Genomic DNA, 16,340 nt, shown 5'->3' with positions numbered 1-16,340 from the left:
CTGAGTGAGGTGTGCTTGAATTTAGCCCAGGATTGCTGTTCCTGCTGCACGGTCCCTGAAGATGACAATGTTCCCCCCAGGGCCCCGGGAGATGTATGTAAGGAACGGGAGGCTCGGGAGGCCTGAGATAACGGGCTGGTTTTGAAAGTTTTTGAGATAACGGGCTGGGTTTGAAGGTTTTGGAAGGATAAGCAGAGCGAGGCAGCCTGCCTGCGCTCTGGGCTCAAAAACGGTGGTTAGAAACGTCTGTGCATCCCTCCCCTGCATCACCGGTTCCTTCCCTTGGCCCTGGGGCGCTTCTGGGTGGGATTCTCCCCACACCCCCCCAAAAAAAAAAAAAGGTTTTGGGAGACCCAGTCTCCGGGGAGCGGCCAAGAACCGCGCCCGCGTCCGCCCCGGCCGGGAGAGGCGGCGGGCCCGAGCGCTCCCCGCCGCCCCCCGCCGGCGCGGCCCCTTGGCCCGGCACCGGCGGCCATGGGCAGCGGCAGCAGCCGGCGGCGGGGCGCGGCGGCGGCGGGGGCGGCGGCGGTGCCCGCGGGCAGAGCGGCGGCGGCGGAGAAGCGGGAGCTGCTGCGGACGGTGCCGGCCGAGCGCGAGGAGGCGGCGGCGCTGCCCGGCCCCGGCCGCCGAGCCCCGGCCGCCGGCGGCATCCCCCCGCCCCGGGACGAGCAGCCGGTAAGTGCCCGCCCCGGCCCCCGAGCGGACCCCGCGACCCGGCGGGCCCTCCCGGCGCTGCCCCCCCGGCCTCCGGCCCCCGTCCCTGGGGGGTCCCCGCCGGGCTGGGGAGCCGCTGCCGAGGCGACGCTGACTGCTGCAGCCATGGCTTCCTCAAAATGCAAATGGCATTAAATCCTTTTTATCTTCGCTGGCAAACCGCGCTCCGTCACATTTGCTGTTCCCTTTGCATTTTCTCTCTCTGGTGCAAGGGAAATACCGTCCCGAAACGGGCCATCCCCTTCTCCAGTTTCCCTGCGCTACTGAAAGTTTCTTTTCCTGCCCTATGGAAATAGCTCGACTTCATAAAGTACGGCTGGCGCTTTTCTCTGGGTCAGGGCTGTGAACAGAAGTTTTAAAATGCGAAGGTAAAGCTGCCATTTAATGTTTGCCAATCCGCTGCAATTGCAGTCTGGCTCTTCCTAAAGAAGCATTTCGGTCTCTTTCTGTTTAACAAATAGTGGATTTGCCTCTGAGGGAGCTGAGATTTATCTTTTTTTTTTTCCTATCCAAAAATAACAGCAGCATCTGTATCATCTGGTGATGAGGCCAAAAATCACCAGCTTCTTTCATCTTAGCGCGGCTTTGGAAGTTGCGTGCTGTTCGTTAGATAAACGCTGCTCCACGCAGATGCACCAAAGTCATCAGACTAAAGTAATAAATTTAAAAATAGAGACAAATATTGACGACCTAGGACTTTCTGCCTTGCATGCCTCAGTTTTGCTCTTTTAAAAGTCTATAGTTTCCATTGCAAGCTGCGCATCCGTGGGGTAAGAATAACTTCAATACAAAATAAATTTGCCATTAGGAAACTTGGCAGGATTCGGTATGAGAACCCTTTTTTTAGACAAGTTTTAAAGAAAATCCTCAAAGAACGTCAGATTTGGGAATGGAAAAAAAATAGAGATCTTGTATTGTCATATTTTTTCCTTGCCCTTTTAACTCCAGACCCTCCTGCGGTATGAACGGGAGCTCGGTGCAGCACCGCTTTCTCCCCTGAGTGACTCTCATTTATGAGCAGTCCTCCCGGCTTCCCCCATTTATCTTTACTTACAGGCATAGAAGCTGCTGTTGTCCATTTTCCCTCTGTCTCCACATGTGAACATCATGTCTGGATCTTTAAAAATAATAATGATATTGGCCGTGAATTTTCCTGTGCATAAAGTGGTATTTTAGCTCTATTCTGAAGTGACGTATATTCTGGGTAATTACACATCAGAAAGGCAATGGAGCTGCCCCCATCTTTCTTTACAAAAATCGGTAGAGAGACAGTATACCGTGGCATATTAGTGAACTAATGACAAGGGGCAAACCAGAAAGGATGAAGAATTTAAGATGTGGCCCCTGGGGTGGTGTGGGGGGGGTGTCACTGTACCCAGCTCCCTGCTGCAGACCTCCTCCTCTGGCAGAAACGTTGGTGAGGAACCCATAGCATCACCTCGGCTGCTCCGGGTCGCGGTCACACCCCATGCAAGCCCGGGGTGGGAACACCGTCAAGCCTTGCAGCACAGCGATGTCTGTGAGGACCCTCAAAATTCAACCTGAAGCAGGCACATGAGGCTTCGGTCACCCAGTGTGGTCAAGTGGGTGCAGCACACATCTGTGCTGCCTGTGAGCTGACGGTGATGCTGAGCATCTTGTGTGTCTCCTTGACCAGATGCTGCTGATGCCTCTTGTTTGCCTCTTGGTTGCACCCAAACAGGTTGCTTGAAAGACAGCAAAGGCTTACCAGTGTTTTTCAAAGATATAAAAGACATACAAGAGAAGTCTTAGATATTTTCAGGGAAAACTTAAAGCTCTTCTTCGTAGCTTCTTTACCTGAACTTGCGGTGGCTATGGTCCTGTTGAGAGAGCAGTCATGGGCTTACTTTTTTGAGTCCTTGAGGCCTAAAAAGTCACTAGCTGGAGAGAAGGAGGGACGAAACTGTTTGCAGCACCAAGTTTTGCTTGTTTACTGGATGCAATTTAGTCTTTTAGGTCGTTGTGCAAACTGCAGTCCCACCCTTCCCATGAGGCCAGTGAAGGAGGTTTCTGGAAAGGGATACCAGCTTCGTTGTGTCACTAGTTCCTTGCTAGAAATTTTGAGGGCAATTTCTCTCAGTCTTGCCAGTTTCCCAGCCAGTCATTTATAATTTCTGTCTCGTGGTGGGAACTTACTTGCTTTGCCCTGTTCAGCTGTGCAAACTGGGGGATGAGCGAAGAAATTTCAGAGAAGAAGGGATGTGTTGATTGAGCAGAGCTAATGGGGGAAAGATGAGGCAGGAGGAGGAAAGGCAACAAGGAGGTATTACAGTAGAAAAGTCTGATGAGAAACAGCCTGTGGAGAAGCAGATTCTGGCTGGTGGGAGGAGAGGAGAGGTTTGCCACTGGCCAGAAGAGAGCGGTTGCCTGCAAGCAGGACTCAGCTCTCTGCTGTTGCGGCTGGGTTTCTCCTGGGCGTGATGTGCATCGATGTTGTGCTTTCCCGCCTGAACCCCAATGCACTTTGTCCTCCAGCAGCAAGCTGGCAGTGCCGATGGGCGGTCGGGCCAGGTGGCAAGGGCTGGTGGAGAGGGATGCGCCTGCATTTAAAGGCTTGAGGCACCTCTGTTGCATTCAGATAGTGCTTGGGAGTGAGAAGAGTGAAAGCACATCACAGCAATGGGCTGGGAACCGAATCCTGATGGGGAACATGAACCCAGCTCGGAGCAGACCCCAACACCTCCTTCTCAGCATCAAATGTCCATTTTCAGGCTTGCCGTCGGTTCTGTTTGGTTATACATGCTTTTTCCTCATTTCTTTCTTCAACACGGAGAAAGAGCGGGGTGGCAGCTCTCGGTGGAAACCAGGGGAGAGGCCGTGGCCTCAGGCATTTCCCCACTGGTTTCCTGAAACGGAAAAATCAGGCAGACATGTTAGAGTCTTGCATTTAGCAGCTTTTTCCACAGCACCGTTGCTCCTCCTGACTGGAGATGGGGTGCGATTACAGTAAGCCAATCTCCCCAGCCGCAGCAGGGGAATAACACAGGTAGAGGGTGTATTAACCATCTTCTAGAGGGACTATCATATATTTTAAAAAAAAACAAGCCTTCAAAACTTTGCCTGTTTTTTTCAGCCAGATAAATGTTGTTTCTGCAGATTGGTGTGGCACAGCATCATCTCATGGCTGGCTGGGCCGAGCTGCAAACACGGAGGGGTCCTGTGGGGACATTTAATGTCATACCCCATTAGTTTCTTACAGGAATTCAGATAGGTTTATTTTTCTACTTTTGTTAAAATATGCTTCCCCCAACAGAAATTTGATCTTTCTAATTCTGTGCTGTTAGCAATTTATTTCAGCATTTTCTTCCTGGTTGTATTAAAAGTCAAAAATGCCCTCGAGTCAACATGTTCTCCTACAGTCGTGTAGGCAGCCGTGCTCCACTGGCCAGGGTGACTTCAGAAAAGATCTTTTCCAGCTGAACATCTGGGACCCCTTGAACTGCGAACAGCTAAGGGAAGCAGCTAAGGGAAAAGTTCAAAGTCAGATTATTTCAGATTCTGCAGTTAAATTCCTCACTTTACCTTCCTCGTCTTTTTAAAAGCACCTGGAACTTCACTGAAGCCCAGCGAGGAGCGAGCTGTGCTGTCCCCTCAGCCAGTGTCAGCCTCCCAGCACAGCTGTGTTGCAGCTGGACTCCAGAAACTGCTGGCTAGGTATTTTTTTCCCCAACATCACTCGGCAGAGCATGGATCACTTTTGCCCTGAAATCATTCCTGATCTAAAAACTAAGCACAGGGCATGCGCAGAATAGCTGGGAGCTGGTGTTTTAGTTGGCAGGAGAGGGGAAGCGTGGGAATTCCCCGCATCCCTGCCCACTTCCCATCCACTGCCTGTTCCCAGTTCCTTCGCTGGCCAGAGGATGTTGCTGCAGACCGGAGCAAGGCTGGGCGTGCTTTGCCTGGGATGATGCAGCTGGGGCTATACATCCCGTTTGGTACCTACCGACACGTTAGGTAAGCTAGATGTTTTTGCCAGTGCTAACTCCAGCTGTGGGTTCATGAGAGGCTGTTTTTGGCAGTGATGACTGGCTTAGCCACCCACATCATTTGCTGGCGTCGCTGGAGGGTGCTGCCCTTCTGTACCAGCTCAGCCATCTGCAGCTGTGCTGAAAACTGCATCTGCGATGTGCTCTGGCTCACATCGCCTCCCTCCCCTCCAAGGGGGGAGATTTTCATTTCAGCTCAGGCTGGTCCCCTGGTCCAGTTCATGGGGTGTTTGTGAGGAGGGATTTGGGAGCAGCAGAGGCAGGGAAGGAGGCACTGGCTTACATCCTGCAGAAAAGCCACGCTGTGAAATCACAGCGCAGCAGAGCAGCACTGGCAGGGGACCACACTGCTCCCATGTACATGTTTTAGGTGGCTCAGTCACTCTCTAGGCTCCCTTGTACACGATGGGACCACTCAGGTTCTATCTCTCTTCTCTATCTCAGGGCCATATCTGTACTGGTGAACTACACCATAGCAGCTGCCTGGCATCGGGCCATGATGGTCTGCCCTGCTGAGATGCTAGGATGGTCCCAGGCCAGGTTTTGGCCTGGGCAACTTGCAGTCTCTCAAATAACGCTTGGGCATGGTTCAGGGGCCAGCACAGGGACCATCCCCAAGAGGCAGCTTGAATTTGGCCACCCCGTTTTGGAGACAATGAGGTTGAGACTATAGTTGAGACTATAGTTGAGACTGTAGTCGACCGGTTTCAATGCAGCTCGGGGACAGTTCAGAGCCCCCAAAGGTGCACGGCTCCAGATTACCCCGCGGGTCCCAGGGAAGGGTGTTCTCACCCAGCTCACCTGCGGCTGCTAGAGCTGACGGAGGGAGAAGGGAGGGAGCTGTGGGGGCAAGGGCTGGCAGGATGAGTGAGAAACACCAGCCACAGCTTGCATCAGGTTGGGGGGAGTGGGAAGCTGCACCCCGGGAGCGCTGGGTCATGCACATGGTAAAGAGAAATAGCTCCTGCTTCCAGCTCTGCTCCACCTTGCTCCCAGGAGCCGCTGCCCTAACATACAGGACGGCTGAACTGTGTGTGCAACGGCTGTCAAACCACTCCACCTCACATCTCGTTACATTAAATTAAACCTGAGTACGTGCTCGGTGAGCTTAATATCCAAGCCTTCAAACTTGGAGGAGGGAGAGATGTGGGGCGATGTGGGGCTTTGCAGCACAACAGACCCCAGCACAAGATGCCTACACTGAGAACAGGGTGGAAAACAAGGAGATACGCTGCAGTCTGGGTGAGTAATAAAAAGATGACTGCAAGCTGCAGAAAGGAGAAGCTGACTTCATTTATCTCTTAACAGGGCATAGGCCAACCAGGCCAGCAATTATTTATTTAGCTGTACGATAGGAACCCATAATATTAAGTGTCGTGACGTGCGAATCATCTTAACCCACATAAAGGGCTAATACTAATTATCTGCTGAACTTGCAACATGTGCATTACAGCAATCCCGAGCGGGCTGGGTGGGGTCAGTTTTTATTGTGTCTCTCTGCCTGCCGCAGCCCCTGCTCCGCATCCTGCCCGGCGCATGGTGTCACTCGGGCATCGCGGAGCCACGCGTCCTTCGCTCAGGGGAATTAGGAGCAGCTCTCGAAGTGCGGAGGCTCTGACGGTGGTGGAAAGGCAGAGGCTGGAGGTGCCTTTTGTTTTCACTCCCCCCCCCAGTTTTTCCTGATGCATCGGATTAAATTAGAGATCTACCTGTGCCAATGCTGAATTCTCTTGGGAAATAAGCATTGTTGCTGACAGATCCCTTGGAGAAGGTGGGAGCTGATTTTGCACAGAGAAGCAGATTTTGCTAACCAGAGCTGCTTTGTCCTGATGACTAATTAATTCTGTCTTCCACCCACACAACACGTACAGCTCGTAATATGGAGGAGTCAGCCACAAGGGGAGAAAAAAAGACAACCTACTGTACAACTCAAACCCCTCCCTAAACTGATCCAAACCCATCCTTTGCCCAGAAGTGTTGGAAGCTGGGTTCTCGCTGTGGGAAAAGCAGCATCAAAGCACTCCTGGAGAACTGTATTCCCCTTGGTGCTAAGGATGAATGATGTTCTTCGTCCGGTGGAAGGAAACTGGGGTGGCAGCAATAGCCTGGGGGTGATGGTGAGGACGAGGGGCTGCGTTGTGGGGTGCACTCCCAGGAGGAGTCAGCCCTTGGAGCTCAGCATGGCATCCTCCTGGCACTGCCTCTTGCTCTTGTTGCTTGCGGGAGATTGCCAAGAAACGATGCTAAATAACCAGGAGGGAACTCTCTTCCCTCACCGTCAGCTTTCACACATAGCCTCATCTCCACTTGGACCCAGGAGCTGTTTCTAGAACAGTTCAGGCTCTTCCAGAGAAAACAAAGTGTTGCCAAAGAGCAGGGGCTCTTCTGAAAGGAAATGGAGTGCCTTTTGACAGGTATCAAAAGATGTTACAGGTCTTTCATAGAGATTTAGTTTGTGATTTTAAGCAAGCAGCTAGGACATGAAAGGCTGTGGATAGCAGACACCTTTCCCAGCCCCAGAAGTGGAAGCTACTTAGAACTCACCTGGAAGAGGCATTGACCCAGTGCCGTGAGAGAGGTGTCTTTGCTGCAGCCCCACCTCACCTGCTTAAGCATGGGATCCAAGAGTGACCATGGCAGCACAAAGCCCACCCAAACAGAAAAGCACTGTGTTTAAAGCTCAGCTCCTGTGCATCCGCATGTGAAGCAGCTAAGGAAGTGAAAGGAAGGAGATGTAGTGAAAACATCTCCTCTCAAATTAAAATTAGGTGCTGTGCAATAATGTCAGACACCCAGGTGGACATTTCTGTCCAGCAGACAGCACATACAAGCCTGAGCGTTACCAACTGATTTAAATCAGTGCAAAACTGTGCATAAAGCCATCATCCCTGTACCGGCGCTGCCTATAGAGGGGTAGCTCCCCTCTACAGCTCCCACGCTTACCAGCACCAGTCCCGTGCACTGCTGGACCTTGAGGCAGCACAGGTTTGACTTATTTCAAGAGCAGGTACATGATCTTGCTGAGGAATCGCTTGATCCCATCCAGCCCTGCAGAAACACCGCAGAGCAGATGTACAGGCAATGGCTCTGAACTGCAAGCTTTTCCACACCTCTCTCCGGTTCCTTCGCTTCCCTTTTTTCTTGTACAGAAAAATCTTTTCCTCTTTTCCACACTGATGGAACAACTTTTGATTTCTATTTTCTGGAAGCCAAGTCCTCGCTTTGGTTCTGTGTGCTACCCGTTTAACATCTGTTTGTGTCATCGTGAAACTCAGGGTAACTTGTACGAAGGAGGCCCACCAGCTTCAGAACTGCAGCTCAGAAGAAATAACAGCAGGCCAAAATGGGTCTAGTTTTGTGCAAAGCCACAGCCCTTGTCCTTGTTCTCCTCCCTTTCCCCATAAGAGCACAGTGGAGGAGTGGAAAAAGATGAAGGTTATATTCTTCTCAGTAGCATCTGGCTGCAAGGGGTTTGTTTTATTACTGGTCCAGCTGGGGGCTCAGACAGACACAGGGTCCCATCATCTTCCCATTTTAAATGCTGTTAGGTTTGGCTTTGGTTGCCCCCCTTGTGTCTTATTGGAAACCTGTGGTCTTCCAGCGTAGGGAAGGTGGATATTTCACTCCCGATGAATCATTGCAGGGAAACAGCTTTGTCAGGTGAAAAGAACTGGGTCCGTGTTGCCATAACTTCCTTCCTTAGCAGGTATTTTCATACTACTACCTGTCAGCCAGTGGGGCAGTGCATTGTCATGGGAAAACTGGGGGCTTTAACAAGTTAATGTTTGGTGATTTCGGTTCCATAGCCTGCAGCCACCCAGGTGTCCTGAATGCTGAAACAGAGCAGCAGAAGGGTGGTTAGTAAAGGGGACTCTCTTGTACCCATGTTGTCTCCACAGAGGTTGTTTAGGGGTTTAAACCAGGGCAGAAATGGCCTGCTATGGACAGAGATAGGTTTCACAGAAATAAAAAATGGTTTGGGTTGGAAGGGACCTTTGAAGATCATCTAGTCCAACCGTCCTGCCGTGGGCAGGGACATCTTCCACGAGATCAGGTTGCTCAGAGCCCCGTCCAACCTGACCATGAACACCTCCAGGGATGGGGCATCCACAGCCTCTCTGGGCAACCTGGTCCAGTGTCTCACCACCCTCATCATAAATAATTTCTTCCTTATATCCAACCTAAATCTACCCTCTTTCAGTTTAAAACCATTGCCCCTTGCCCTGTCACTACAGGCCCTGGTAAAAAGCCTCTCTCCATCTTTCTCATAAGCCCCCTTTGTATACTGAAAGGCTGCTATAAGGTCTCCCTGGAGCCTTCTCTCCTCCAGGCTGAACAACCTCAGCTCTCTCAGCCTGTCTTCATAGGAGAGGTGTTCAAGCCCTCTGACCATTTTCATGGTCCTGCTCCAACAGGTCCGTGTCTTTATTGTGCTGGGGGCCCCAGCGCTGGAGGCAGTACTCCAACTGGGGTCTCATGAGAGTGGAGTAGAGGAGAAGAATCACCTCCCTTGACTTTAAAATGTCGCAACTGAAATACGTGACTTTTCTTCTTTTGCAGGCTCTGTCAACCAGAAGCCCACCAGGCCCAGAGAACAACAACGCTGACCATCAGTGAGTACCCTGTGCTTTAATTATATCTTCAGGGGGTAAAAGCAGCTGAAACAAAGGGAGCATAAAGGGGAAAGCTATTTCTGCATGCCTTCCGCTGTGCAAAAGAGAGGTGGGAATGGTGTCAAGTCATTTGTAGCCCTAAATATTCTGTCCTCTGCCTGTTTGCCAGTTAAAAGAAAATTCTGGAGCTGTGCTGCCTGAAAAGATCCAGGCTCCAGCTCAAGTACAGTAAAGAAAGAGATTTATTCCTGGTAATGAGCAATGCAGAATTTAGTAGGATGTCCACATGGCACAGAGGCACCTTGAAGGAGCTTGTGAAAAGCTGGGGAGAGCTGCCCCAGTGAGTAGCTCAGGCCCTGGTTCACTCACAGGTCATCTGTGGGCTCTGCAGCATGTAGAAAAGAAGGATAACATCTCTTTGCTCCTCAGGAATCATAAGAGAAAACTCACGAGACACTCCCACGCTACACCAGTTAGAGACATGAACATCCCTCAGGGACAGGGGAATGGTGGGGACCTACTGCTCTGGGTGTCAAACAAAAGAAACCTGAAATCTTCCATCCACAAGCAAAAGCTACTGAGCAGACTGTGCCTCCGAGTCTGCCTGCACCAAAAGCGATGGGAACAGTTTGATGCAAGTGTTAAAGTAACCCACATGAAATGAAAAGGCTTGAAAATCCATCTTAAAATATCATGTCCTTACGCTAAAGAGCGACTCTCTTAAACATCAGGCTCTCTCTGACTGTCATTCAGCCCCTCTGCTCCTGCAGCACTTGAGAGCAGACTATCTGCAGATCCTGGCCATCGGGCTGTGTGACCTACTACCGCCAAGCAGCGCTGGTGGATGTGACACGAGAGCCCCGGCGCCAGCTCCTCCTGAGGATGGACTTTCCCATCCTCATCCTCCTCCCCTCCCTCCAAGCTGGCCAGGAGCTCGCCTGGCGAGGCTGCTGATTTCAGGAGCGCTCAGAAAACACCCCTGACCCTGGCTTTCCCGACAGCAAGGCCCGTATGGGCACTCGTGACAACTGTGGGCTTTCCTGGGCTCTCCAGCATCCTCAGTGGGCTTTGGGCTACGATGGCAAGTGAGCAGTCTGCTTGGGGGGTGCACAGTCCCACGCTGAGCTCCCCAGCCCCAGGTTTTCGCTGGCCCCTCATCCCCTGCCAGGGCTTTCCTTCTCCCTCCCTCTGTGATGCGCAAAGGGAAGACTTTGGCAGAAACTGGTTTCCCATCTGGGATGACAAAGCAGGAGCTTATTTTCATGTGGATAACGTTTGCTTTATACCCGCTGCAGAGCCTCATTGCGCAGCTCACGTGTGAAGTGCCTGTAGTGTCCGTGATAAGCAGGGCTGCAACTTCTGTTGGCAAGAGCTGCATGCAAACATTTTTTTGGAAATAGTCCAACACCCAGAAAAACTGCATTTTGAAGAAATCAAATCAAGCCCCAGAAACAGCGGTTAATGTGTGTAGGTGTCTCATCCTTCACACTTCTGCGGCTAGAATTATTCTAGATAAACACTCACATTATAAAGCAGCAAAAATCAGCCTTGTCTTTATAGAGTTGCTGACTGAAGAAGTTCCCATAAAGCCAATTAAAGAAGAAATAAATGTCAAGAAGGGAGAAAAAAAAACTAGATACGGAGACTTAATACTGTCTGCAAGAGGGCAGTCACATGAGATAGATGCTGTAGGTGTGCACCTCCTGTACTGCAAATATTCCTGTGTGACACCACATAAGCATCTAAACCAGGCCCTAATAAATACCTTTGATGCGCATGGGAACACAGCTGGATGTGTTCCGGATTGTGCTGCGTTACCTCTCTTTCCCCCTGCAATTCTTTTGTGAACCACTGTCTGGCATCTGGTAGTGCACGGGTGGGATGACACAGCCCCGGAACGCTGTAACGATCGTGTAATTGCTGCCAAGGCTCGTGTCACTGGCAGAGTTACCAGGGCGTTGTTTTGACCCATTTTTCAGTTGCAAGGTTTTGGAGAAGGCATTTTAATGATTAACCCTGGACTTTCCCATCCTCAGCAAAATGATAAAAACAGTGGCCTAGATTCACCCCAACCCAATTTTCAGCCACTTAACTCACATTTCTACCTAGGAGCTTGTCACCCTAGCCACCCATCAGAGATATTGTCACCAGAGCCCGCAGGCGGCTCTCCCCCACACCAGGCAGCTGCCTGACACCGGGGACGCGGCACTGCCAGCCATCCCACTGCTGGCGAGGCTGGCACACCACCCCCAACGTCTTGCTCAAAGGTGGTTTTTGCTCACTTTTGGTCTAACTTTACCCTTTGCATTTCCGTCTCCTCATTGCATAGTTCATTGTCTTTCCATTAAAAAAAATAAATTCCTCCTCCCCTTTAATCTTTAAACACAGAGAGGCCTTTAGCTGAAATGGAGCACATTTCTTGCTTTCCTCTTTCCTAAATTGTTTCACCCTAGCCCCCTAAATAACTTTTATTGCTGCTTTCCAAACTCCCTCCAAGCTGTTAATAACTTTTTAGTAACGAGATACTGTACAGAAGTCTGCACAGGAATCTTGACGGAGTTGCCTTGGCCTTTTTTTTCTTTGCTGTCCTACCATGCTGCAAATTCCCCTCTCAGGGGCTTTTCACCTAGCTCTTTCCCTCTCAGCATTGCTCCTTATCAGGTTTCTCTCTCCCCCAGAACATCTCGGGTTTGAAAAATTTTTCTCACAAGGTACTGACCTGTTATTTTCCGAATCGGAAAGTCTACCAGCCCTCAGCTGGATGCAACGTGATTGCAATCCCTGATCTGCAGCCCTGGCTGCGCGTTGATGAGAGCAGCAAGGGGCCTCCTCTCCTGCTGGAGCAGCTGGAGGAGCGCAGGAGAAGGCTCGTGGCCCACCAGCTCCTGTCCTGCCCACGTCCTGCGCTCTGGATTTCCCTGCCACAGCCTCTCCCTGAATTCCAGGACCAGCAGAAACAGCTGCACCAACATGCCTTTCCGATCAAGGTTCAGGCTAGGAGGGCCTCAGGAGGCCTCCAGTCCAGTCTCCTGCTCCAAGCTGCATCAGCTGTGAGGTCAGAGCAGAACGCTGCAGGCTTTGTCCCATCAGGTCCTGAAAGCCTCCAAGGATGGAGACTGTGCAGCCACAGCCTGTTCCTCTGCTTGCTGTCCTCAGGGTGCGGGAGTTTCTCCTTTTATCCAGACAGAACCTCTTATTTTTAAATTTATTTCTGTTTCTCCATATTAAATGATACAGAACTTTGCCACAACAATAGAGAGAAAGAACATGAGCAGCAACTTGCTTTTCCTTTGCTCTTGAAATAAACAGCCCTCTCTATTCCTCTCAGTTCTGGGATGTGCATGGTAGGTGGGATTTGCTTTTGTCTTTTAATGAGTTTCAATGAGTTCCAGTTTTACCTGGAGATTTTCTCGCCCGCTTGGAGGTCACCGCGCAAGCCAAAGAATCAAGAATAATTAACAGTGGGAAATTATGTAACCGCTAAGAGAAACAATGATTCTTCTGTGGGCCTGCAAGCAAGCTGCCAAGGGCTCTGCCTCTAATTCATCACGTCATATAAAATTAGTTTAAGGATTGTCACAGTGCAGAGTTTAAATCCATAAATCATGTGTTTAAGTCATATTTCTGCATTTCCTTTCCCCAGTTCTTGCTTTGTAGCTGCTGGTGTATGGTTCGAGCTCTTGGACTTTTAGCTTTCTTCCCAGCTCTCATTTACTGCAGTGGAAACTAGATTGCTTGCAGTCCATCAGAAGGAAAATTAATGAAAGGAATAAGCAGAAGAGTCTACTTGCTAAATCCTACTTGCTGCCATCTTGCTGCCACTAGAACTTGCCATCAAGGGCACGGGGCAGCGTAAATAAGTGTAGGACACCCACATGACCCAGCTGCCACGCCAGCTGGCCATCAGGTGGCTCCAGGGAAAGCATCAAACTATTTCTGACATGCAGGGGGCACGGTGTTAACACAGCCAGGTCAGAGCAGCTGGACAGGTCAGAGCAGGAGCCTTTCTGACCTGGGCAGTTAAGAACAGAGGAAGGGTTGCATTGGTGCTGTTTGCTCCGCAGCGACAGCGGCAGGAGACTGGCTGCTGCCTGCTTCAGGAGTGTTGTGGATGCTCCCTCACCCAAGGACAGCAGTTCCTGTCTGTCAAAGAAAGCTAAGGGCTTATGAAAGCACTTCTCCTATATGACAAAGTTTCCTTAGAAAAGCATTTCAGGGTGCTCTTCTTCAGTTCTGACTCTACATTTACTTACCTGTGTTGGGCAGCTCCTGTGATTTCATCTGATAAATAGGTCCTCCGTTTTTTCACTAAAGGATGCTAATGACCAAATTCATCCCAGCTAGAAGACCAAGGGTGAGATAGATCTCATCCTTAGTGAAATGGTAAGTTGACAGATGCTACATAATGAGTCTGGGACAGATTTGAAGCCATGCTATCAGATATGAAAATCTCTCCTCTTTGGCAACCAGCCAACTGCCATACAAAACCATTTCTTTCTTGCTTATTTGTTCCCCACCAGTGGCTGGCCACAAAGTAAGCCCAATGATCTCGGTTGACATGGCATGGCAGAGCACTTTACAGCTTGGATGTACCAGCTCAAGCCTCCACTTAGCTCTGCACCTCACCATGACGTCCATTTCATGGAGTCACATGCCCCAAATTCCAGAGATGACTAGCCTAACGGCCCGGCTTGCTCATCTCCCAGTTTTCTACAAGGTCAAGGAGGAGAACTCGCTTGTCAGCTGCTGTCTCCTCTCTTGAGCCAAGATCAAGTAGACTCATTTGGCAGCATAAGCTACAGTGGTCAAAGCCTGCAGAAGACTTTTCACTGTTCTCCCTCATGCACACAGGGACAGATTTCCCTTGTACCCAACATAAACCACCTCTGATAATACCAGTGAAACCCATACCAGTTCCCTTTGAATCATACATCACTTCCCACTTGTGAGAGAGTTGTGCTGATGTGAAAATAAATAAAAGCCATAAGAGCAGTTTGAGGTAGCTGCATTCATATTTTGGTTGAAACTCAAGTCCCTCACAGACACAAACAAGAAATCCCTTTCTGCATAAAACCTTAAAACTGGTAACTAGCATAAAGGTTATGCAGTCCTTTAGCTGGGCCTCAAACCTAACTCACCGAAAGGTTCTGGGAGTTTGATCTGGAGCATCATAAGGGCTGTACTGTAATGAACTCGCAGACTAAGATAGATGCCAAGTGACAGCAAATGTCAGCAAGCGATCTGCCTGTGGGGTATGGGAACTAGATGTGACAGAGTATCTGTGTCTCAGAAAGCCACGTGCAGCTCGATCTTTTCATTCACAAAAAAAATCAAGTAAGGGTCATCTTGTGTCTTCAGAGCTTGATTCTCTCTCATAACAGCAATAACTCCTTCCCTTCCCCGGCAGGTGCCCACAAAGGAGCAGCAAGAAGCCGGCGGGACAGTCCACGATATCATATGATTACTCGGAGGAGGAGCTCATGGCAAGCATCGAGCAGGAGTACTGCCGCTGAACCCAACCCCACACCACCAGAACTTCAAGCACACCCCTGGAAGCCCAGCTGGAGCAAAACTGCTGCTGACAAAATAACACCTCTCACAGCAAGACGGCACAGGAGAGGTGGGTGGCGAAGGGAGGTGAAGCACGAGAGGCAGTGCAGCTGCTTGGGAAACATGGAGGAGAAAGGCCTCTTGAGCAATTCTGAGTGAGAGCGTGAAGATCCTCACCAACTGCTGATTTCTGATCGATGCCGCTGAAAGAGGGACCAATTCATCTTGCGAATCGATATTTAGAAGCTCATTTCTAAATGGTATTTACAAATTAAGACATACTAGAATTGAAGTGTTATACTAGAAGTGTTGAGATACGGTGCTTTGAAGGAAGACCTTGTTTTGTCGTAGCAGAAGAAAAATGGAGCAATATAATTCGATTCAGATCTCACTTAAGGGGGTGTTGCATGAATTTTTTTTCCTGCCACTTAAAACAGGCCAAATTCACTCCTTGTGCTGCGCAAGCCTCCAGGTCTGAATTTGGCACTGTCTCTTCGAACATGGTCCCCAGCATGGGATGTAAGATGAAAAAAGGAGTGAGCCCACCATCCAGTACGTAGGCAGTGTCATCCCAGAGTTCAAATCCCACTGCTCAGGCAAACGAGACTCCTGGGAGCCAACAGGGAGCATAGGATTTGTACAATCCCGTCGGGGTGGGATGCCAGCATCAGTGTGGTACCTGGCGCTTCGAGGTGTGGATCCTCCAGTGAAAGCAGGAGGCACACCCCTGGCGCTGCCTTGCTGCGGCCAGCGATCATCCATCTTGAGAGGAACTTCCACGCTATTCCAGAGCAGCTGTTTGCGATCAGTTTTCAGAATTATCAGTCCTGGCCTTCCCATTTATTTCTTGTAGGTAACCCAGAAGAAAAATCACTACATTGTACCATTAGCTGACTGCAAAATAAAACAGAAAGTCATCTCTCCAAAGAAAACCATATATTTTCAGTGCTCCCTGACAGGAAAGCCTGGTATTTTACGGTTTCTGCCTTTATTTTACCTGCATCTTAATGTATTATGAGTAGCTGCTTATTATCAGAAGTAGAAAAATACCTTGTTTCCATCTTCAGCTGAAGCATAAAGGACATCAGATGAAATCTTCACATAGACTGTGCAAATGCAAGAGGAAACAGCAGGACACATCTTAAGATGCTGCATTTTAACTTCTTTGTAATTCCTGGTGTCTGTGAATCAGAAATAAATGCATCTGTACTCTATGTAGCCCTCAGTAAAGGCATCAAATGTTGTTATGAAAAACAGTGTCCAGCTTACATGTCCAAGCAAAACGTATCCTTGGAGGATGGCAGGAGGGATGCCGTGAGGCAGACGCTCCATTACGCCCCTGGCACACATACTCACGCTCCAGTTGTCTTTCCAGCAGCAGGCTTCAGCAAGGCTGGCCACTGCGCTCTGCCTGAAGGCTCAGGAGCTGCCAGGTGGCCAGCAGAGGTGGGCAGCA

General features: G+C 50.0%; 1 protein-coding gene across 1 annotated transcript; it reads left to right on the top strand.

Annotated features, from left to right (window-relative positions):
- Positions 1-474: 474 nt before the first annotated feature.
- Positions 475-16,102, top strand: CYS1 (cystin 1). The gene is made up of 3 exons (XM_087776398.1): positions 475-675; positions 9,282-9,334; positions 14,742-16,102. Exons 1-3 carry the CDS (start codon positions 475-477, stop codon positions 14,845-14,847), a joined length of 360 nt encoding a protein of 119 aa, XP_087632524.1. The 3' UTR covers positions 14,848-16,102.
- Positions 16,103-16,340: the final 238 nt, after the last annotated feature.

Source organism: Nipponia nippon, unplaced genomic scaffold (assembly GCF_047370975.1).
Source record: "Nipponia nippon isolate SJK-2023a ecotype South Korea unplaced genomic scaffold, ASM4737097v1 scaffold_4, whole genome shotgun sequence".
NCBI classification, from domain to species: domain Eukaryota; kingdom Metazoa; phylum Chordata; class Aves; order Pelecaniformes; family Threskiornithidae; genus Nipponia; species Nipponia nippon.
This window is presented reverse-complemented; position numbering and strand designations above follow the sequence as displayed.